Genomic DNA, 23,837 nt, shown 5'->3' with positions numbered 1-23,837 from the left:
TATGATTAAACAAACATGAACTGAGAAGAAAAAACTTGAAAAACCATTTAATACGAAATTTACATTAAATTATTATAAAGAAATGTTTAGAGATTAAATTATCAAGATGTTCTGTTAAAGTAAAAAAATATATAAATCATAATAACTTGAAATGCACTTAAAATGTTAATTTTATTGTAAATTCAACATTCATTGTATTATTGATGATTAACATGAGTGTAAATGTGCCAAACATTAGTAATACGCTCTGTTTGAAAATTCTCTGTGTTTGTATGCACTTTACAAAAGGTCATATCTCTGTAAATAGACGGCTCCAAGTTACGTTGTGACTGATAGATTCTGCGCATTGATTGATTAGAGCGGGATTAGCGTGTTTGACGTCAGAAACTGCAAACAAATGACCCCATAAAAAGAGGGAACCTGTCTCAACAAAAAAGGAAAGCTCTGGGCGCACAGCACAGCTTGAGAGGTCTCGTGAGCGCCACAGCTACACTGTCACTCCAGTCACACTTTGACTCGCAAACAAAGATAATACAGAAGACTAAAGATGCCCCTTTCAAGCAGCTCCACATCCTCCACAAAGAGCATCCGCAGAGCAGCATCCGAGCTGGAGAGGTCTGACTCCATCACGGTAAGAAATATCAACAGTGTCAAATTTACAAAATTTTATTTTATTTAAAAAAAATTTAAAGATTGAGTTATAATTTTCTGTCTGTAATTGTTTTTCCCAGTGACATGTCTAAGTTATATTCAGAGCACCACTAAAAAGTTAGCGTTATTGCGCACAGACAGTTTGGCGAGGTGGGCGTGGAGGCGAACATTACGCACTGGCTGATGTGCACAAGATCATATCCACATAGGAAGAAAAAAAAAGATTTTTTTTATAGCTAACACCAGCTTAAATGTGTGCTGTGGCAGCTACTCAGTCTTAGCTATGTCGTAGGTTTACCTTGACTGCATTGCTGTTCTAATGCGCATTTGGAGATGTAAAGCGCTCCCATCAAATATCCAAAGAGATATCCAAAAGGTAAGAAAAGCCCAGCAGATACCTTGCTCTCTTCTCGTGTCTGTGTGCTCTGTCAGTGAGTAAAATCAAAACCTTTGCTGCATGCCGGACTTTATATCTTTCTCCTTTTTTTTGAACAGTCTCCCAGATTCCTCGGTAGACGGCAAAGCTTGATCGAGGATGCGCGCAAGGAGAGGGAAGCCGCCGCTGCCGCGGCAGAGGCTGCAGAGGCCAGTGAACAGATAGTGTTTGAGGAAGACGATGGAAAAGCGCTTCTCAACCTCTTCTTCACGTTAAGGAACTCCAAGACTCCTGCGCTGTCGCGGACACTTAAAGTTTTCGAGGTATCACAATAGATGTGCATCGAGAGTTTCCACAAATGACTAAAGGTTACAATGAATTAATGGCTTTATTAATGGTCTAAAGACTAGATTTGGGGTTGCCAGGTTGTTGAAATTCCCTCTGGTTGGTTGCTTTTTATTTGGGAATACAGTTATAAATATTGGTAATTCATTAATATGCTCATGGGTTTCTAACTTTCTGATAAGTTGTTGATGAATAGATCGTGGTCGAGATCATTTGGAGCCCTTTTCCATGAGGCAAGTGATTTTTCACAACCTGGCAACCCAAAAGATGTTCTATCAACGGCTTATTACTGATCTGTAAAGAATTAGCAAATGATTTCTTAACATTAAAACATTTGTATAAAATGAAAGTCCCTTTATAAATGGTGCCTCACTAGATGTGGTAGCCAACCAAAAAAGGTTTTGGAAGATAAATATGTGTAATCAATGTTATATTATATCCCTCATTATTGGATATACTGTGGGCTAGTGCATCTCATTTACTGGACAGTGACATCCCGACCCTCTATGAGAGATGAAGGTTGTGGAATGGTTTGAAACTGTAATATAACGTCTTTTGTTCGGCAAAAAATGTTTTTAAATGTAGGTGTTGCAGTTCAGTTTTATATCTTTTAACAATCTTTTTAAATTAGTGAAGTGTTTAGTTTGTTATCATACAAAGCTGTGCACATTTTTCTTGACACGGAATGCATGCACATTTTATTTTTGAGTCACAGAAACTGCTCCACATTTTTAATGGGCTTGCTTGTGTCAAAAATTAAGATCTTAGCGACAGAGGATTGAGAGGAGGCACTTCTCTCCATATGAAATACTGTGCTCCATAACTGTACCCCACCTTTGTCATGCTTTGAATGTGATTCAGCACATTGTGTTGTATTGGTTGTATTTCAGACATTTGAAGCTAAGATGCACCATTTGGAGACGCGGCCGTGTCGAAAGCTCAAGGACAGCCTGGAAGGCCTGGAGTACTTTGTCCGCTGTGAGGTGCACCTCTCAGACGTCAGTACTCTCATCAGCTCCATCAAGAGGAACGCGGAGGATGTTAAAACCACCAAAGAAGTCAAATGTAACAGCCTTTCACTGCTTTTACAAAATGAAGCAGAATTATTATGTTTTGCAGAACTAACCACAAAAACAGCACAACTGAACTGAGTCACTTCCCCTTCCTTCTCTGTTAGTTCATTGGTTCCCAAAGAAAATAGCAGACTTGGACCGATGTCATCATCTGGTCACAAAATTTGATCCAGACTTAGATCAAGACCATCCTGTGAGTACCAACTCTACCAGTGGCGTGCACAATGAGAAACAGTTGTCATTACTTGGCTGGTTATATTGTTGGACCAATATGTCATGACACAGAAAATGTGATCAGTGTTTGATATATTTGATTTGAATAGGGCTTCACAGACCCGGCCTACAGACAGAGGAGGAAGATGATTGGTGACATCGCCTTCAGATACAGACAGTCAGATACAGTCTTTTGCCTTAATACTGCACTTACATCCATCCGAACAAAAAAAAACAAAACAGACAGACAGAAAACTAAAACTCGATTATTCCTGATACATTTGTACGTATGTTTATCCTCAGTGGAGAGACGATTCCCAAAGTGGAATACACAGAGGAGGAGATTGGCACATGGTAAGGGCTGCTTCATGCTAATTTACAATGCTGTTATATATATGTTGTGCATGTGAAGGCTGACGACTTACACCACCAAGCATAAAATCAAAATTGACTCGCAAACAAGCACTTTGGCCTTCCTGCTGTTTCAGTGTCTCACCACTCAGGGCGTTGGGTTTCATCTCATATCTGAGACTGCTGGATTTGGTTTGTCTGTCATGGGTATTTTGGCACATTAGTTACAGATGGGGATGGGTGGGGGACTATCAAAGCAGCTTGAGTTCATCAGAGCACAAAATATGGATTTTCACTCGAATCGTTAATTTTGATTTGACAGTTCCAGCTAAAAGAAAAGTTATCACTTAAGATTTATGAGTCCACCAAAGTTACTGACGCTCCCTTTCTGATGATGCCTATGCCTTTATAAATTTATAAGGTACAGCAAGGAACATTTATGTGTATAGCAGTTTTCAATAAGAAGGCAAACCAAAGTGCAGCGCAAGATATAAGAAAAATAGTCCCAAATTTAATTTCAATATATTTATAGTGGATTTTGTTAATTGTTCAGTTTCAAGCTTTTTTATACTCCAGAAGGACACAAGACATATCTTGTTATTATCAATTAATCTGAATTTTTATGTAATTATATGCCCAATCAGGCGGGAAGTCTACTCAACCTTGAGGGACTTGTATACCACCCATGCCTGCAACGAATACCTCGAGGCCTTCCGCCTGCTGGAAAGGCATTGTGGGTACAGTCCAGACAACATCCCCCAATTGGAAGACGTGTCACGCTTCCTCAAAGGTAAAGACGAGATGAGAAACAATGAAAGTTGCAAGAAAACAACCACATTGGAACAAATGTTTAGTGGCCATCAGCCTGAGGTTTTATGCTCCCTCTTTGTCTCTTAAATTTGTCTCCTTATCTCCCCCCTCCTTATAAAAAAAACACACACACACCTACCTACTCCATGTCATACACACACACACACACACACACACACACACACACACACATACCCACACCCAGAGCGTACAGGGTTCCTGCTGCGTCCAGTGGCAGGTTTGCTCTCAGCCAGAGATTTCCTGGCCAGTTTGGCATTCCGGGTGTTCCAGTGCACCCAGTACATCCGACACGCTTCCTCTCCTATGCATTCCCCAGAACCGTGAGTACACCTGTGACTCCTCTTTTTTAACTCCTCACAAAAATATATGTGCTGTCAGTGTCTCTGCAGTAATGTTTACTAAACCTCCACACGCCTACCATCTTTAAATCTGAGATATGTGTGTACCAACCAACCACTGCAGTTTACATCCATGTCTGTCCAGACTCATATAATATATGTAGTGGATACTTTGAAGGAACTTTAAGTGTATTAAGTGTATCATAATTATTGTACTAATTCTTGAGTCATGGCCAAAAATGTGTGTTGTAAAATCACAGTGACCTTGACCTTTGACCTTTGATCACTAAAATCTAATCAGTTCATCTTTAAATCGGTAATGTAATAAAATTCCCCCCAGGCGTTCCTGACATATCGTTTTCACAAGAATGGGACGGATGCCTCCGGCCATCGCTGTCGCTGGCGTGGAGGCATAACAAAAACAGAAAGTTAAAATGAAAAAGATGTTCCTATATGCAAGCATTTTCAGTTTTCTGTTAAAATAAGAAAACTTCTTGAGTAAAAAAAGAGGGAAAAAGTCTGGCTTTTCTCTTTTATTTCTTGCTTTTTGCCTTCATTTTTTCTGTTTCACACTGGGGACTGAATTGTTTTTCACTCTGAAACCGCTGTTTTGTATGCAACCAGACTAAAGTGCCAGTTTGTGATCACAAAGTCTGTATTTAGTTAAACTGATCTGTGTAGAAAATTTCAGTTTGGATTAAATCTGGTCGCAGCTAAATTTCTCTCCCTCTCTCTCTTTCTCTTCAGTGACTGTGTCCATGAACTTTTGGGCCACGTCCCCATGTTGGCCGACCGCACTTTTGCCCAGTTTTCACAGGTAAATGTTGGGGGATCTTGCAGAATTACAGAATATTAGTTTGCATCTTGTTATTTTAAGTTTTCATGACAATTTATTGATGATTTGTTGCAGAACCTTGGTCTGGCATCACTTGGGGCTTCAGATGAAGATATTGAGAAACTGTCCACAGTAAGACTCTTGTACTCCGGTACCAGCAACACTTAGGGACTGTTCAGAAATGACTGAGATTTAGAGAGGTGTTAAACTATATATTTGACTTCTAACAAGCAAGACCCTCCTCAGGGTTATTAAAATTATCTTTCAATTGTCCCCTTGACTGAGAATGAAATTAGAAATGGTGTGTCCTTTAGAGAGAAAATGTTCAGTATTGTTTCTCAAAACATTATGTACGCCAAGACACACCTTTTGGTCAATAGCGCCCACATTTACTGGATGTAAATATTTGGTCTGAACTCTTCCATTTTTGTTTTTTGGTGAATTTCGCAAGAAAATGAAGAAAAAAAAGTGAAAAAATGAAAGACTCTCCCACGCTCTCCCAAAACAATCAGACAATCCTCCCTTCTGCCAAAAGAAGAGATATACAGCCCTCCGCCTTTTTTGACCTCACGTCCCCCGCCTATTCATTTTTGTGAAGTCCATTATTGAAAATGTGACATAAATAATGAATGTCCATAGCAGTTTTCTTTTTCTCAGTCACACTCTTTATGTTTTTCCCCCCCTATCAGCTGTACTGGTTCACCGTCGAGTATGGCTTGTGTAAACAGAACGGTGAGGTGAAGGCTTATGGCGCTGGACTGCTCTCCTCCTATGGAGAGCTTGTGGTGCGTTCCAGCATGTTTTCTCTCTGCTCTCTCTTCACAGTTGATACCACTCTCAGGATAAGAAAATTCAACAATTCCAGCCAATTGAGCCGTCGGCTAATTCTTCATCTTTCTCTTTCATCTTCAATCCAGCACTCCCTGTCTGACGAACCGGAGACCAGGGAGTTCGAACCAGAGGCTGCAGCCGTGCAGCCCTATCAAGACCAGACGTACCAGCCTGTCTACTTCGTTTCTGAGAGTTTTTCAGATGCCAAGGAGAAATTCAGGTACTTTCTTTTTGGACCAACACATGCAAATACACAAGAACATACAGTGACAGAAAGAGAAAAGAAGAAGAAGAAAAAAATAACAAAAAGGAGAGGGGTTATGTAAGGACAAGGTCAGAGAACAGCCAGCCAACCCCTAAGGCCACAAACTTTTGTAGGTCAGCCATAGCAGCCAGAAGACAGCTGTTACTAATGTAGTGTTTCTTACCAAGGCAAAATGCTGGAGTTTTATTTGGCAAACACATCAAATGTTGCCCTGCAAAACAAGTAGCTTTACTGAGTGTTTTGACAGTATCTGGTCTCTAGTAGAATATAGCACATGACATCCCTGCCACACTGGGTGAGAAAATATCAGCCTGGGAATGTTTGTGCAGCCCTAGCATAGTAAATATGAAACAGGGTACATTATGAATTTCGTTATATAGAGTGTATTTCTTATGCGGTGCTTAAATAAACAGGATATCCCAGTCTCTATATAGAGCAGGCTGAACAAAACTGGGGCAACTTTTTCTAGTCAGTTAAAGGGAAGTTTCTTGCAGCCAAGTGAAATATTTGGGTTTACAATTCTCAGACGGGGGCAGCTTCAATGCATACATTCAAGTAGAGCTCAAAGACCTCACCTTTCAACTGTTTAGGTCATGCTATGGATTTTTCTAAATTTATTTATTTATTTTTTTATATTCTGACCTCTTCATACCTTCAATCAGGACATATGTGGCCGGCATCAAGCGTCCCTTCTCAGTGAGGTTCGATCCATACACCAGCAGCGTTGAGGTCCTGGACAACCCGCTGAAGATCCAGGGAGGCCTGGAGGGAGTGAAGGATGAGCTAAAGATGCTGACAGATGCCCTCAGTGTGTTGTCATGATGATGCCCCCCTCGCTCAGTCTGTGCCCATCCTGCTGTTGTTTGCTTCCTCTCCGCTGTGCTCTGCGACGTCCGACGTGTAAAACAAGACCGATGTGTTCATCTTTCTGTGCTGTACCTCCAGTATGATGCTGTTCCTGCTGAGTTGTCGCTTGTTGTGGAAGGCTGTTTGGCCAACAAGGTTGCAACCATTAAAAACCTCAATACACGGCGCAGGCAACGTTTCCAAAGATGTTTCACGCCTCGCTGAGTGTGGATCCTTTTGTGGAATGATGGGGTTTTATCGACTGGGCCATTCATGCTTTTAAAGCAAATTTGTGTTGTTTGAGAATTATGTCAGAATTTGAACCAAAATCAAAGGGAACTGTGATAATGAATGTATTAAAATAAAACTAAATGGGTATGGTATAATTATTTTAAAATCAAAGAAAAAATAACGGTATAATAAAGTGTATATTTAAATCATATCTATTTTATTTAGGAAAAAAAATCTATCTCTTCTGTGTTAAAGGCTTTTTTTTCCATGTGAATTCAGTATTTGAGTATTAACTCTAAACTTGCAGATTTATTTGGTTTTATGTTGTTTTCGTGTGCAAATGCATAGAAAAAAGAAAAGAAATGATGAAAAATTCTTTCCATGTTATGAACTGTTGATTACTGCTTCCGTAAAAAGAATCTGTCAAATAATAAATAATTGCAACATTACCTTTTGCTGTCATCTTTACAGCTAAGTTTAGTTCTGCAGCTCCTGTGAAAAACAGACAATTATATGTGAGTCTTTATGATAATCCTTTCCTCTCAGGTCTGACCAGAGAGACAGAAAAGCCTCATTCATGTGATTGGCTGAATAACAGTTTACATTTGTCTGCCACAAGAGGGGGCTGTCCAGCAGGTTGCCTGATGTAAAAATCACAGCAGATTCTTATTGAGCTTATTAAAGAACTAAATCTTCTTAATTCTCTCCTCCTGCCCTTAACCACAATGAGCTGTTTTGCAATGTCATTCGTGGTTGAAAACAAGCTTATATAAAATGTGAATGACAAAAGAAACTACAAATATGGACGGGAAAAAAAAAACTTTAGAAAGTAGCCTATGACATTGGAAAAATTGTGTTGTAGGCTATGACTACCATCTACATTAATAGTACAGAGACCTAGATCAATGATAAAAACTCAAATTGATCTGCTTTATACCTATTTGCTATTTGGGGCAACTTACTGTCCATGAGTTATGACACAATATAACAATAACAAATTCCTAATGAAAGAGGAAACTTTTGGGAGCTTGCCCGGACAACCTTCCTGCTGGTCAGGGAAGACGTTGTGAATCAGATCCTGGACCAGCAGCCCAACACACAAAGCAGCCATCCAACCTGCTGCAAGCTGTGAGACAAACAAATGGAGGTTCACTACCCGGACCACTAGGTGTCAGTCTGAGTCTGAAGACATGTCCAGATCCTTACCTTCTGCAGAAGCCACACTTACGTAAAGGAACCCTCCAACTGTTTTATAAAGAAAGAAAGTGAATGCGCTACGCTTACATGTAAAATCATATTTTCCAGATTGATGCTTGCAGCCTCTATTTTTTTCTATTGTAAAGCTGCCTGTGCAACATCTGGATGAGGCTTCACATCTGGACAGGACAGAGTGTGGTTATCCACAAGGTATGAGTGATGCATGGATTAGTTTAATATTATTATTATTTTATTCGTGAGCAGCCGATTCTTTTCTACTACACGTCTGACTCTTCGTCACACCCATATATCTCTGTATCAGTCACTGAGAGTCACTGCTGCATCATTCTCCCCCTCCGTATCAACCCCAGCATACCTCTGCTAGGACAACCTCAGCACTCAACCTCCACTGCAGTGTCAGTCAGGTTTGACCCCAGTGACTACATCTTCACCTGAGTCAGAGGGAAGCCGCAGACCTTGGCCGCACTGCTCCCACTCTGAATGTTAATCTTAATTACAGCAGGGCGGAGACATTGACATTTTTCTTGGAGTCTGAGGAATTACGTCTATTCTTGTTCAGTCTGCGTCCTGTGTGTAAACATTGTGATTGTAGGTTACAGTGCGTAAACGTGGAAAATGCCTATGGAATTGTTCCATATTTTTGTCACTCTCACTCTCTCCCTCTCTTTCTTCTTTTTGCTTTTTCTCCCTTTAAGCACTTTTCCATAAAACGTCTCTGGACCGTTTTTTTTTTCTTTCTTTCTTTCTTTCTTTTTTTTACCAGCCGTGAAGAGGAGGAGCGAGGGGGTGGGGTGTGGGTGTAAGGGGCGTGTTTGGTATATAATACTTCTCCCTGAGAAGTTTTGCCTGTCGCCTGGTCTTTGGGACAGCCTGTCACACATCATCTCTATAGCCTCACCAACTGGGAAACTAACTCACCTGCAATCTCTCCAACCAAATAAACCCCCCCACCAACGTTTTGACTACTGCCATCTGACATGGAGACCCAGCAAAGACACGGACCCCACTCACTTTGCCACACCTGCCGGAGAACGGAGAGCAGCAGAATGAAGGTAACCAGAGGGAATAAGTAGTTTTGTACTCTGCGGTTGTGCTGTGCGTGTATTGAAAGACCTCTGGCGGGGTTGTAACGATGTCTTCTTCGCTTTATGGGTGAGAAAACCGCTTCGGGCTGAGCTGATGCATTGCTCGCATACAATTTTTTTTTCCTTTTTTCTTTTTTTGTGCAATATGAGCAACCGGGCATCTCTTAATTCGCATGCAACAGAGAAAGTTGAAGATGCATACATGACACGGATGAAGCTTTGAGGCGTTTGTGCAACAGGTAATCTCACACGATAGAAGAAAGGAGTTGAGAGGTGTTTTATTCTCCTCTCTGTCTGGATGGTGCGCCGTTCGCTGGACTCGGAGCAAACAGCTGGTCTTTTCTGCCGGCAGATAGGGGGCGGTAGGTCTGAGGGTCAGTGAGCTCGCTTCAGGGTGAGCAAGGGGAAAATATATGCTGAGTCTAGCTTTTCAGATAGTTAACTATCGAGCAGCCGGTCTTGCAACTTCTGGAGAGTTGTGTAAGGGTGTGAAACCAGAGATACCGTCTACTTTTTCCTCCACAATAAGCACTTCTCTCAGGTGCGACATGGTGACAGCGGGAGATAACTGTCGAGGGGGTGGGGGGTGTGGGGGGGAGCCAAAAACTGCTAATTTGGCATCATTTGTCTCACGCAATAGGCCTTTTCTGAGTTAGTAGGTCAATGCATATAAACATTATTTAACACAGGGAGTCGTAGCATCTTGAACAAGCGTGCAAATGTGAATGCGTAAAGAGCTGGATCCCCCTTCTAGCCTGTCACACTGAAAGGCAACATCTGGCTGTCATCTGAGAATTTCGTCAAGAGAGAACCCTTTCATGTCATCACTCCTGCTCTGTGTGCTTTCCGTGTGTTGAGCCGACGCTTCATTCTGCAATGTGTGTTTTTTGTCTGCAGGTCAGGAAAATGTCTTCGTCCAGTCCTGCGCTGCTGTTTGCACTGGCCCTGACGCTCTACGTTGTGGAAATGGCCTCGGCGGAGACGCTGTGTGGGGGAGAGCTGGTGGATGCGCTGCAGTTTGTCTGTGAAGACAGAGGCTTCTATTTCAGTAGGTTTCGGCGCACTACAAGTTTTCACACTGAGCTGCATGAACGTCGATTTCCCTCTTTTTACTCCCCTCTGTCGAGTCTCGCTGTTGTTCATTCGCACACATCTGTTTGGATAGCTGAGAGTATCGCTCTTGTCTGTGGCTGTGTGGTATGCGTGTTTGGTGTTTTTCTTTCTCACGCACTCACACTCACATGCACGCACACACACACACACACTGACTGAGAGACAGAGAGGGAGGGAGATTATAGCCAGCTGTGTGTCTCAAGACCTCGTCCAGGCTGCTCTGCTGAGTGTGCGCATTCTGCCTCCAGCCCATACCACCTCTCACTGCATATGAAAGGCCGGCGAGCTGTGAAGGCACACACGACTTCAGTGCGACACAATGGGCCGATTGTTTACCAGTAAAGTAATAGCACCCCAAGAGGCATACCAGTCACCTCAGCACCAGTGTTCCCAGGCCAGGCGACCACACTGATGAGTCGGAGGGGGGTGGAGAAAAAGAGAGGGAGAGAGAGAGAGAGAGGACGGAGGGAGGGAGGGGGGCTGTTTTTGATGTCAGGTTAAGAGGAAGGATCATTAACATCAATTCTGATCATTGCCTCCATTGTGGGGATGATGGGAATAGCTGTAAAGCATTATGGGAATGCATTGTGGGAGCTGTTAATCCTCAAATGGATGAGCTTGTGTTTGCAGAGTTTGCCACAAACATAACTTCACCTTCCCTCTGAAAATGATATTAGCCATGTCCCACCCACTGCTTTGCGCCTTTGAGAGACAGGCAGCTCCTTTGTGTGCCGCTTGCCACAGAAGCTTCACTCCAATCAGAAAGATCATTATCCAATTTGGGCCAACATAGATGTGCTCCCTCCTCCTCCTCCTCCTCCTCTGCTCCTCACCCTCTCTTTCTCTCTCATGTTGCTCTTCCTGCAATGAAATCTAGCCTTCCCTCTCATGAGATTTCTCCAACATTGTGTGGGGCACGGGACTTCAAACAAGCTCTTTATTGATTGCGGATAGTGTTCCCCATTGCAACATGCTAAACCCCCCCCCCAGACACACACACACACACACACACACACACACACACACACACACACACACACACACTTTATTCTTCTATACCTTTTACTCTCATGTCTACACTCTCCCCTCTTTTGTTTTGCATTCTTTCCCTCTGTTTTGACCCTCACACACCCTCTCTCTGCACTGATCCCTGTTTTCTCTACCTCCCTGCCCCTCCTCTCCTCTCTCCCTCCTCATCCTCTTTATCTCTGCTGACTTGACAAAGGACAAGGTCACAGAAGAGTTTCCATTTTATGTATTCGCTCACCCAAAGGTCTGTCTGAGAGCTTAGCTGTCTCCGTCACTCTCTTTTAGTGTCTACAGCGCAGGGTGTTTACTTGTGTATTCACTCATTAAAGGACTTCCAGATAGCCAGATCAGATTATCCTCTACAAACAAAAAGATTTGTTGCTGTTGGTCATAGATTTCCTTTTATCCTCTTTGCTCCATGGACTGCTATGATTGCCAAAGTAATCCTGCAAAAACAACCCAGATTCATTACTGATGCCAGTGTTGTATCCTTAGGCCTTAACCTCGCCCTCCTCATCGCCTTTCTCTATCCTTCACTTTGTCTCTCCTCAGGTAGGCCAACCAGCAGGGGTAGCAACCGGCGCCCCCAGAACCGTGGGATCGTAGAGGAGTGTTGTTTCCGTAGCTGTGACCTCAACCTGCTGGAGCAGTACTGTGCCAAACCCGCCAAGTCCGAAAGGGACGTGTCGGCCACCTCTCTACAGGTCATTCCCGTGATGCCCGCACTAAAACAGGTACATCTCAACAACAACAACAACACATCAGTATGGGAAACAATGCTAATCCTCGTTGCTATCTGTCCTCATCTCGTGCGCCTCCATTCACCCCTGAGCCTTTCCCCTATGTCCCTGACACTGAGTACAGAGTGAAACCCACGCAAGGACAGGTTTATCTTGTTAAATGGTGGCTGGTAAGCAGTTACCTTCCATGTAAAGTGCTGATCGTCGTGGAAAACAACAAGACAGTCAAGGCATATTACATTCAGGAAAAGGCAGAGTCTAACTCACAGGCGTGAGTGTGTATGTGTGTGTGTGTGAGAGAGAGAGAGAGAGAGAGAGAGAAAGTCTGTGAGATGGTGGAGTCTGCTGGTCCGTAACAAACTGTGTGTTCTGAGTGTGTGATTATTAGTCACGGAACAGCAAGCTCTCCAAAACTGGCATGCATCTCGATCTGTGTGGTCAAAAACACCTGACTTGGCCAGCAGAGCTTCTCTGAAATATGTCACAAACATGAAGGGAATCGTCAAAGCGTTTCAGGTCTTTTCACTGTGGTCACAAGACTAGAGCTGGGGCTGCTTCCCAGACCTCTTAAAATCCCTCCAGCACTTCTCTCAGACAAGAAGAGAGAGATGTTTATAATGTTTCGGCTTTGACTTGTTAGAAAATCAGTGTCAGTGGTATGAGATTGCTGGTGATGTAAACAAGGAAAAAACTGAATAAATACTGCAAATGTCAGGAGGAGCGTAATGGACCCTCTGTCTGAAATGCAATAAAGAGGCTGCTAGGGAATTAGTTGGGACATGTCCCTAGTTTGTCTGGGCAGGGAGAGTTGATGGGTACAGGCTGCTCTGAGGGCCAGCTGTGTTTAGCCTATTGAGCAGGCCTGAAGTGAATGAAGGGGGATAAACACTCTTCAAGTGGCAGGACCAAAACAAGCCATTCAGATGGAGCACTGGCTACTCACGCATAAATTCTAGCTCTGCCGCTACCACTCCCACTTTGTCTCAGTGTCTCGTCCCCAAGCACGGCACCTAGCACTGCTTAAAGGAGTTTGCCATGTGAGAGTAGAGGCTTTAAAATGACATTGTCCTCATGTGTTGTTTCATTCGGCCTCTGGAGGTTAGTCAGTTCAGCGGGTCGTTGGGTGAACGACGACGTGCTCCTCATATGTATATGAGGCGAGTGACCGCCCTTCCCTTTGACAGTATGTTAAAGAGGCTGAACTAAGCACTTGTTGACAGCTTCTCTCAGTCAAGGAAACCAAAACAAGGGCAAGTCAGAGGCAAGGCGAGTCTGTTATGACGCTCGGCGCTATAAGAATGACATTTGATTTCCATTTGAGTGGCCCAACAATGAAAATAAACAAAGCTTTCCTCCATTGTAATAAGCACTTGCACCGTATCTTATCACCCCTAATGAACTGACTCCCTCTTTTCCCTTTTTCCTCTATTTTCGCCTGCACGCCACAATAGGAAGTCCCAAGGAAGCAGCATGTGACCGTGAAGTATTCCAAATACGAGGTGTGGCAGAGGAAGGCGGCCCAGCGGCTCCGGAGGGGTGTCCCCGCCATCCTGAGGGCCAAAAAGTTTCGGAAGCAGGCGGAGAAGATCAAAGCACAGGAGCAAGCAATCTTCCACAGGCCCCTGATCAGCCTTCCCAGCAAACTGCCTCCCGTCTTGCTCGCCACGGACAACTATGTCAACCACAAATGAGCCCGCTGCCAGCCCTTTGCACAGACAAGAGTTTGGAGGGAGAAAAAAAGACTAGGGGATTATAGCTTTGTCTCTGACGTCATTTCTGTGGCAGTCCTCTCTGACCTCCCCTGCCCTGTCCGAGCCCACCAATCCCTCCCCCTGCTCTCATCCACTACTTCTTGACCCCCTGGCCCTTTTCTAATGCCCCCGTCAAACCCACCCATCCACCCTCCTCCGGCACACAAACATGCCTTCACATTCTTCCTGTCTGAACTCTTACGCTCCCTCTCTCTTTCAGTCACTGACACAAAAGGCACAAACACAAATGATGAACAAAAAGTTAACAATTCGGCTGAATGCAATTCAGGTGGATCCTTAAGCAAAAGAGAAAAGGGAAGGGAGAAAAGAAGATGAAAGAGATCTGTGGTTTGCAAGTGTCAAGAGGACACCCAGCGGAATGTTTTTTTGTCCTTGTGGAAGACAGCTGAAAGTGAAGAGCAGCTTGCATGAAAGAATCCATTCCACATCATTTTTCCTGAGGCAAAAAGAAAACTTAGTTCTTTTTCTTATTAGTTTGCACCTCTACCTATAAAGGGACTTCCACACTGTAAGGAATTATTTTGTAAAATTAGATTCCTGTTCCAGCACCTTTTGATCACAAACAAAAAGCAGAAAAGAGTCTGCAAAATTGCACATTGCCACGGATTACGTCAAAGTAAAGAAAAAAATGGCACTATTTTTTTATGAACAATGAACGTGTAGCTTAAAAAAATGTCATGGTGCTAGCTTTGGGAATGGACTCAAAGAAGAGGTTGAAAAGCACGTTTTTTTTTTCTTTGAATGAATTTTAAAACTTTCCGTTTTAAGGAAAGTGTGACTTTTAAAAAATGGAAAATAAAGGATATGGGGGAGCTCCTGGCAGTGGCAATGTCAAGGGGGAAGTGTCACTGAGAAAAGATATGGGCTGTGTTGGCATCTAGGCTCACAGTGCTAGCGGCTGCTCATCACTAGCTTGCCAGCATTAAGTGGCAAGGGGGACCTGAGACCCAGTCCCTGTTCCTCCTGTCCCTCTGAGGCTGCCGGACACAGGGAGCAGTGTGGGGACACATATGGGACACCGTGGACCGCCTGGATTGGGACAGTACTACAGTTCTGGGACAGTACTTCCTGTTTGCCATGGCTTTGCAGACTGCTCTGACAGGAAGTAACATGGCATGGACAAAGAGCGAGTGGGATAATGATGATTATATTTTATTTTGTCTTTTTTTTTTCTGTTTTCTTTTCATATCAATGTTTCAATGAAAAAAAGGAAAACCCTGTCAGTTTCTGGTACCGTGACATTCCTGTTTTTCCAAGTTAGGCATTTTTTTTGTTTCTATGGTTAATGTTATAATGTTATTTTACAGTTCTAAAGAAAGGCACAAAATTTCAATTCAAAGGGAAAAAAACAGCAATAATGTCAAACTAACATTTTATTTTTATTGTATATCAGTAGTATTCACATGCTTTTGCCTGAAAACAAATACTTGAATATATATATATATATACATCTATATATATATATAAATATATATATAAATATAGATATATAATTAGTTTCCAGGGACGTTGTGTTATTTTCCTTTAGTCTGAGCTGTATCTTGCGTAATGAGCCGCCAAGCTTTTTTGTGTGTTTGTTGAAATACAAATAAGGGCACTGTATAAAGGCATTATTTATTTTGTTATAAAATATATTTGAAAAATTGGTCCAAATAATATACGTAGCACTGATGCTCAACTGACGGATTTATTTTGTATGATCTCTGTTTTCCAATTGGAGTTGTAAGGCTTTTTTGTAGATGCTTTGTACCAAAAATAATGTCTTTTTTTTCTCCTTTTTTTGTTTGCCATAGTTACTTTAAATTAATATTTTAACAGCAGCATAGCCTGGATTGCTTAGGCATGTTATGTCACAGAAATAGGCACATACTCTGAATACGCTGGTCTGCATGGATTTCCAGAAGCCTGTCAGGGTTGTCTGTGAAAAAGGAAAGCATCAGTGAGTGACTTTTTATCATTGGAAAAATAACTGTTCAACATTGATTGTACTCAAACCCACTATGTTTTTAAAGCCACTTTAGTATTGCTGGCGGGGGGAATGATCAGTCCTTCATTAAATCATGTCTTTGTAATTGCGCATGGTGTCCTATGATCTTCTAAGGAGCATCTTGCGGATGTGCCAGTGCCACTGCCGTGTGTTGGTTTGGGTCACGAGGCCATAAATGTCCGGTCGGCTGTAGGTATCGGGTTTAGCTTACATGTGACTTACACGTGTCGGTGCCGTAATTGGAGGTAGTGATGTCGTTAGGATGCTAGCAACCATCAAAGGTCACCTAAAGGTCATTGTCTATCAAGGAGAGATTATCATCGCTCAACACCTCACTGTTCTATCTATCTATCTATCTATCTATCTATCTATCTATCTATCTATCTATCTATCTATCTATCTATCTATCTATCTATCTCTTCTCTGTAGAAGACAATGTCCCTGATCTTATGCGTCATCGGTGTATATCTGTGTTTGCATGGTGGGGGTAGGGGTGCAGGGTTGTTAGCCTGCCATTCACCCCTCACAATCTTCCAATCATCCAACCATTATGCATTTGATGAAGGGCTGTCACGCTGAACCATTTCTGAAAGCACTCAGGAAAAAAAAAGAAAAAAAGAAAGAAAACAATCTATGCTCTCCGAGGGAGAAGTAGAGTAGTTGCTGAGTGTAAGTGATAATCTTGTTGTGGAAGGGCAGCTGAGGTTGTTACATGTACCTGGCCACAATGATACAGCTCTCTGTAACAAACCACTGAAGCCCATGTCAGAAACAAGGTCATTCTGTGCCACACTATAGTTTCCTCCTCCTCCATTGTGTCATGCGTCACCGAATGATATGGAGACTGAATGGATGCTCGCCATACTGTGGTGGAGAGTCAACCCATTACTTTATATCTTCTTTCTGTCAGAGAGATCTCAATTATCAAGGCTGCGTCCTGTCTCTAATTATATTCTACTTCAGTTGTGCAACAAAGCAGGCAGTGCAATTATTATTATTGTTATTATTATTATTATTATTATTATATTTTTATTTCATTCGATATTTTCCTGCTAGGACTGCATTCATTCACTATTGTAATGTTCAAACAGGCTACTCTAGTGTTCTAATGAATGGCGTGAAAGACAACCACTTCTTTTCGCTGAATATGAAGAGATATATTGCCGAGCAATGGCAACTTTTTCTGTGTCAGTAGCTCACTCAGCCTGTGTGTATTTTATTGATTTAACCTCTGCACGCTAGAACGTCCGAAATGCACAATTCATGTACTTTCATTTTTAATATCAATAAAAAAAAAACATTTTATCAAACGTACAATGTCTAAAAGATTTACTGCTTTGTTCAGTGTATTTGCCTGTCCTAGATGTGTGTTAACACTTTTCTGTGTGAGTTGAGCTTGAGGGCCATTTTTGAAATCTTTTTATATCAATTAAACTGTATGTACCCTGTAAATGATTTATTACATCTTAAGGCCTTGCAAAGAATCTCCAGCTGCTTTTAGCACCCTCTCTCTTCCTCTCACCCTCCCTCCCCTCTCTTCTCTCTCCCTGTCTCCATCTCTGCCTGGCTCTATGTCTGTCCGTCTGTCTCTGTCTGTCTGTCTCTTGCTCTGTGATTGTGCAGAGTGTGCCAAAGTGGAAATCAGCACTCAGAGTCGCAAGCAGGCTGGCCGCAACTTCTCAGTCCTTCCTCTACTGCATGCCACACTAAACCTGACCTGTTCTCACTGCCTCTTGACACACCCATCAGTACATCCATTCCTCCATCCTCCAGCGGCTTGCTAACTACTGGAGCAAGCTCCACTTCAGTGGCTAAGTTTAGTAACCGACATGTCTCAAATTATCACATGCATATTCTGAAAATGGCACGACCTTTCATTGTTGACATGCATGCACATACCCACCCATGGGATGTCTGTTACCGGGCAGATTTCGAGTATAGTATCTTTGTTCCCAGAATGGAACTGTTTTGGGCATTGGGGTTAACTTGGTGCAGCACAGTTTACTGTGGCTCTCAGTTCTGCTTTAAGTTGGCATCAAAGAGTTTGAACTTTACAGCCAAGAGAGGCAGAAATCTCTTTTTCTCTGGCTGTAGTGCAAAGTTCTGCTTTACAGTGATGAGAATCACATGTGTTGCTTCTGGGAAAGTGGAGACGTTGGTCGGCTATCGTTGCAGAGGATCTTGTGTTCTGTGTTTTATGGTCATAAATCGCTCAATTAAATCACCTTTGCCTGTCTCATGAAACCTTATTGCCCTACTAAGGAGTCCATCCCCCTGCACAAAGAGGGAAAAACACTCAGCTGGAAGCATACGCTGTCAAAAACAGTTCATTTCTGAAGGATGGCTAGAGGCTGCACACAAGTTCACACACAATCATGCACATACTGATCCTGCAAGCAAATGTTCACATATTTTCTCTCTCAGCAAGTGAATCCTGCACTGTCACTGTTACACAAAACACTTTACTCTCACTGTGCTTTGCTTTTTTTTTTTTTAACCTACTGACAGGTGTGTGTGTGTGTGTGTGTGTGTGTGTGTGTGTGGGTGTGGGTGTGTGTGGGTGTGTGTGTGTGTGTGTGTTCTCCAGCACGCGCTCTGGGACTGAGCTTGTTCCCAGCAGGTGTTTATACATAGTATGACTCTCTAGAGCTTGGATATGAGATCAGGGACTCTCTGGTCCTCAGGGCACATCACGTCACCACTGTGCCTGGCAGGGTAGCGTCTGGCACAGCATAAGTCAACCAAAACAGGCTAAACCGGGCCGCTGGGCCACTGTGAACAAAGACATATGCTTGTTTTCCCAATTGTTGACTTTGACTGCTGTGTTGGTTCAATCTTATCAAGATCATTAAAACTGACACCACAGCGGTGCGGTGTAGGCTTTAATGTGGGATTGCAGTGCATTAATGACTTAGTTTTGCAGAAAATATCAGCAGAACCAAACAGTGTAGACAGCTGAAAATTATTTGTCTTCGTGTCCAAGGTATGCATGTAATTTGGGTAGGTGCATTTTTAACTTGTTGTCAAATTTAAATTTACATCTGCATCTAAATCTGTAGCCGAGACATAAAAATCACTATAACATTATCCTAAATAAGTAAACAATAGAAGGAGCATAGGAATGCCACCTCAACCTAAACTGGTGGAGCCAAATAAACCATAAACCCAAACCCATGCATCCATCCCCATCAGAGAGGCCTCCTGAACTGTGGAGCGGAGTGTAGATGTGGGTGGCACAACTCTCCCAGGCCTGACATTGGAAACTGCCAAAGAGCACACTAGAGTTAGTTGTGGTTGGCCGGATGCACGGGATGCATGTAAGGCCAGGCCAACTATTGAGGCACAGGGTTTGGCAAGCCCAGACCATCACAGCCCAGCGTGGCCACACAGGCCAATTAAGACAGGCCTTCTCCTCTCCTTTCTTCTCCTCCCCTCCTGTGTCTCTCTCTCATCTCTCCCTCTCTCTTTATCTCCCACTTTCTCTCTTGTACTCCCTCTCTCTTTCTCCCAATCCCCACAAAGCGTGCTCACACATTCCTCTTCTCCCACTTTGCCTCTCTAATTGCTGTGGACTGAAAAGAGGGATGGAGAGAGGGGAATGAGATTGAGAGAAAGAGACAGAGAGAGGGAGAATCAGAGGGAAAGGGGGTCATACCACAGAACCTCTATGGCCAGGACAAACTGTACTGGCCCCCTGGAATAGTCAAAACTCCTGTGTGTGGTGTGTATGGGCTCGAGCACCCAGCACTCTCTTGCTCTCATTAATTACACAGAAACATCACCATTTGGCTAATTTCCCCAAAGAGCTTAATTTCATAAAGCAAAATATAATTCAATCTACATCCTTGCATGGGCCCTGAGGTGGTTACAGCAGAGTATAAAGAGGTGATTGTGTTTCTTCAGCGCCCCACAAAACTATCTAATTGTTAATTCCTAATCAACCAGGAGCTGTGAGGAGGCTTTTCTAATTATGTAACCGTAGGTTCTGACATATTAACAATGAAGTGGAAGTTTTAGTGGCGTTTCTACAAAGTAAAACTATGTGAGGAGAAGAAAAGAGGGTCAGGGATACTGAATCTTCTTCTTAATCAAGTCTATGATTTCTTAAGTTGTCCTAATCATCATTCTTGGATTTGATTTACTTTTAACAAATAGTATTGAGTGTGGCACGGTTTATAATGTGTGAAATACAAGCTGTGAATTCATGATGAGACAAAAACAAACTCTTTGGGCGCACAAAAACAACTGCACAATGTCAGTGTTTGTCTTTGGTCTATGTCTGATCGTCTCCTAAAAGGCACGAGAAGGCTCGAACAACCCACGCACACACTAAACATAGAGCGCTCTGGATGCTACATTTGTAAAGTTTTGCAATTTTGAGGCTTTTGGTGTCTTTGTCAACACACCACTGAAAGGTCAGAGATGGGAGAAATGGCAGAGCAATGAGGATGTGACAAAATGTGTGGGGTAGACTGTATTCTGCAGGGCCAGAACATGGGAAATGAGGTGGTTAAGCCATACAAAATCATAACAAAGGGGGAAGTGGTTTCCAGTGTGGTCAATGGGTCATTGCATGACAATTTCCTCTTACTGGAAAACAAGGGGGTCACAGCTTTACACTGAAATATACTCTGTGTGTGGTGCAGAGACTGCCTGGGCTATACTTATTCACAGGGGTCAAATGTTACACCCTGTGACCGCTCAGTTTTAAAGATTTTAAACCATTCACATTTTCATACAAATGACAGCGTAAAACATCACTGCTCTCTATCTTCATTTTCCCGCAGTGGTGACCTCTATCACTTTCGGTATTTTACTCTGAAATATTCATGGATTTGTTAAAGGCTAAATTTAATTGGAGGTGTTGCAGGAAGAGTGAAGAGGGTGGCAGTAAACGTTTAAAAGCAAAACGCTGCACTTAATTAAACAAGGAGGTCAGCATCTTGTAACGTTTAAGGTTTCTGAGTTTTTAACTTTAACATTATCCAGGTGGGTCCTTACTTCACTCTCTCAGGGCATTCATCATTGTTGCACGTCAGTGTCACTATGCAGAGGTCACTGGGGCACTACCTGGGACTACACACACACACACAAACACGCACCACACACATATACACACACACACACACACACACAAACACACACACTGCCTTCCTACCCCGAGTGAAGGATGCAAACCTGTCACAGTTAAACTAATTCTCCTGGATACACACACTTTATTGTTAGTGAAAAACTAAAAAAGAATTGAAACTTTAAAACAAAAGGCAGACAATCAGTTATGCTGGCACTTGTTGTGGTGGTGGAGGCAGAACAAAGCCGGCTGCACAATAACCAGGGACACTCCCCTCTATGTTTGAACAACATATAATTACAGATCAGGATAGGAGAGCCCATTCTAAGAGGAAAATAGCAATCTCTCTTAATTACAAGGCAGGCCATGATCCATACCTATCCGTCACTTCAAATAACTCTGTTGGATGACTCTGTTGGAGTGGCTGGCAACATTTCTCTTCAGGTAGAGATAAACAATACAAGAAGCGCTGAACGAACTACCAGCTCAAAGAACTCAATAGACTAACAACACTAAAATCAGCTGGCGAATTTCACAACAAGATTTTTTTTTTTTTTCAAATCTCACACTTATAAATAATTAATTAATTAATTAAATAAATAAATAAATACATGATTGATTTAAAAGTAAAAAAAAACAAAAAAAAAAAACAACCATGTGGGAACAATCACCTTCACTAACTTCTGTTCTGCATGTTTTTCCATTTTTATAAACCATACGCAGATCCCTGTGGATGTTATTATGTGCTTTTGAATGACAAGTGTTGAGTTGGACTTTTGTGCAACAGTTGAGTGAGTGCCAGCGTGTGTGTCCAGCTGTCATGCTCCCACACACGCATAAACAGGCTCCAGTCTCTGGAGTGAACAGTGTCAGCATACAGCTATAGTGGAGGTTCCTCTCTCTCTCTCTCTCTCTCTCTCTCTCTCTCTGTCTCGCTCTCTCTCTTCGGCCAGATGAGCATTTTGGTTATCTTCCCCACATTAACAAGATAAGCTCCATTTCTTTGGCCCTCGCCAGGGCCCAGAGGTCACAGAGTTCTTTCCTTCTATCGGTCTCTTTCTCTTCCTCCCCTTGACCTTTTTCCTCCTTGTTTTTCTGCAACTTCTGTTTTCGGTGTTGTAAAGAGTCAGATTCAGAAACTGGCAGAGCGTGCCCAATCCCCTGGCTCATAAAATAATTGATATCTGCAAATGAATTAACACAATTCCCTTATCATTTCACTGTGAAAAATGTTCATAATTGCAATTCAATTTATCCTGAAAATCACGACCTCTTCTAAGAATGACAGACATTTCAGATATTGTCGTAGTCCATGCACCAACGCTAGCAGACACACAAACACTCAGACAAAAACACGACAGAAAAGTGCGAATATTTGTGAGGAAATTGCTCAAGAAGGACATTGCAACTGTGCCATTTGGCTGCCCTAAACCATTGTCTGTTGAGACTTGCCATGGAAGCTGGCAGCGGTTGTTTGTGTCTGCTGTGCCATCCTTCATCCCAAGACTGTCAATTTCATTCTCATGCTTCAGTAATGCGGATGGGAAGATGTCCAAAAATGCCACCGCTGAAAGACTATGTATACAGTGGGGTCCAAAAGTCCGAGACCACATCCCCATTCACCTGAATGGGGAATGTATACGTGTGTGCATGCGTGCGTCTGTGCGTGTGTGTGTGTGTGTGTGTGTGTGTGTGTGTGTGGGTGCATGCTTAAATATAATGGCAGTGCCACCAGTCTGGCACACATGTACACAAATATAAACAAACATGCATGAGTACACAAACATACATGAAAATGCTCGTTCATACATACATTAACATGTTCATATGTGTATGCCTGCAAATATGCATACACATATGCATATTTGCCCCCCCCCCCCCCCCCCCCCCCCACACACACACACACACACACACACATTTGTGTTCACGGAGCCCTGCTAATGATGGGTGGCAGTATGATGTTTGTGTGTGTTCCAACAGAATTGGCATTACCACTTGGGCCAAATCAGCAGCCAACAGCAGCAGGCTATTAACAAAACTGTTTCTTTGTTTGCTTTTTTCCTGTTTTTTTCTTGAGAGGCGCCAAGCAATTAATGGTCTGCCTATGGGAGAGCAGTAAACTGTGCCACAGTGGAGAACATATGCACAGTGATGCAAGACATGATGGAAAAGAATAGATGATCTTATGACTGGCTAGCATTCATCTTTCTGATCTTTATTATGGGATGGATCAAAGAAAATACCAAGTTCTGTGGCCAGCTGACATCCAAAAGGGCTAGACGCACTTTCAACCTTCCTGGCCAGTGTTCCCAAGTTCAAAGCCTCCAGGCGAGTACAAGGATGAGAAACTATGTGTGTGCATTTGTGAGTGTGTGTGTGTATATATGTGTGTGTGTGTGTGTGTGTGTGTGTGTGTGTGTGTGTGCTTGGTGGGAGGAAGGATCACCATGTTGAATTAATCCCCTTCAACACATGGTAGAAAAAGAAGCAGTTTGGAGCAGACAGTTTGTTACTTCCCTCTCAGCCAGGTCTTAGAGTGATTGTTATCTTATGCTTTTCATGAAGGTAAAAAAAAAAACAGACAGGGAGGAAAACGTGTTCTGTCCATGACTGTAAGGTGGTAAAAACAGCATTCA

The 23,837-nt window shown here is 42.7% G+C and overlaps 2 protein-coding genes across 3 annotated transcripts; both read left to right on the top strand.

The window, feature by feature from the left end:
* Positions 1 to 373: 373 nt before the first annotated feature.
* Positions 374 to 7,635, top strand: th (tyrosine hydroxylase). Of its 2 annotated transcripts, none has more exons than XM_056387470.1 (13): positions 374 to 631; positions 1,147 to 1,350; positions 2,263 to 2,437; positions 2,550 to 2,638; positions 2,769 to 2,836; positions 2,962 to 3,012; positions 3,654 to 3,799; positions 4,025 to 4,160; positions 4,926 to 4,995; positions 5,089 to 5,145; positions 5,703 to 5,798; positions 5,931 to 6,064; positions 6,772 to 7,635. In XM_056387470.1, exons 1-13 carry the CDS (start codon positions 548 to 550, stop codon positions 6,929 to 6,931), a joined length of 1,470 nt encoding a protein of 489 aa, XP_056243445.1. In that variant the 5' UTR covers positions 374 to 547; the 3' UTR covers positions 6,932 to 7,635. The 2 variants fall into 2 exon arrangements, with proteins under 2 accessions (XP_056243445.1, XP_056243446.1); XM_056387471.1 differs by lacking the exon at positions 374 to 631 and adding an exon at positions 960 to 1,027.
* Positions 7,636 to 9,230: 1,595 nt separating this feature from the next.
* Positions 9,231 to 17,447, top strand: igf2b (insulin-like growth factor 2b). Its single transcript, XM_056387381.1, has 4 exons — positions 9,231 to 9,456; positions 10,387 to 10,541; positions 12,188 to 12,365; positions 13,823 to 17,447. The coding sequence occupies exons 1-4, from the start codon at positions 9,382 to 9,384 to the stop codon at positions 14,060 to 14,062; spliced, it is 648 nt and encodes a 215-aa protein (XP_056243356.1). The 5' UTR covers positions 9,231 to 9,381; the 3' UTR covers positions 14,063 to 17,447.
* The last annotated feature ends 6,390 nt before the right edge of the window (positions 17,448 to 23,837 follow it).

This window comes from Seriola aureovittata, chromosome 10 (genome assembly GCF_021018895.1).
Source record: "Seriola aureovittata isolate HTS-2021-v1 ecotype China chromosome 10, ASM2101889v1, whole genome shotgun sequence".
Classification (NCBI taxonomy): Eukaryota; Metazoa; Chordata; class Actinopteri; order Carangiformes; family Carangidae; genus Seriola; species Seriola aureovittata.
This window is presented reverse-complemented; position numbering and strand designations above follow the sequence as displayed.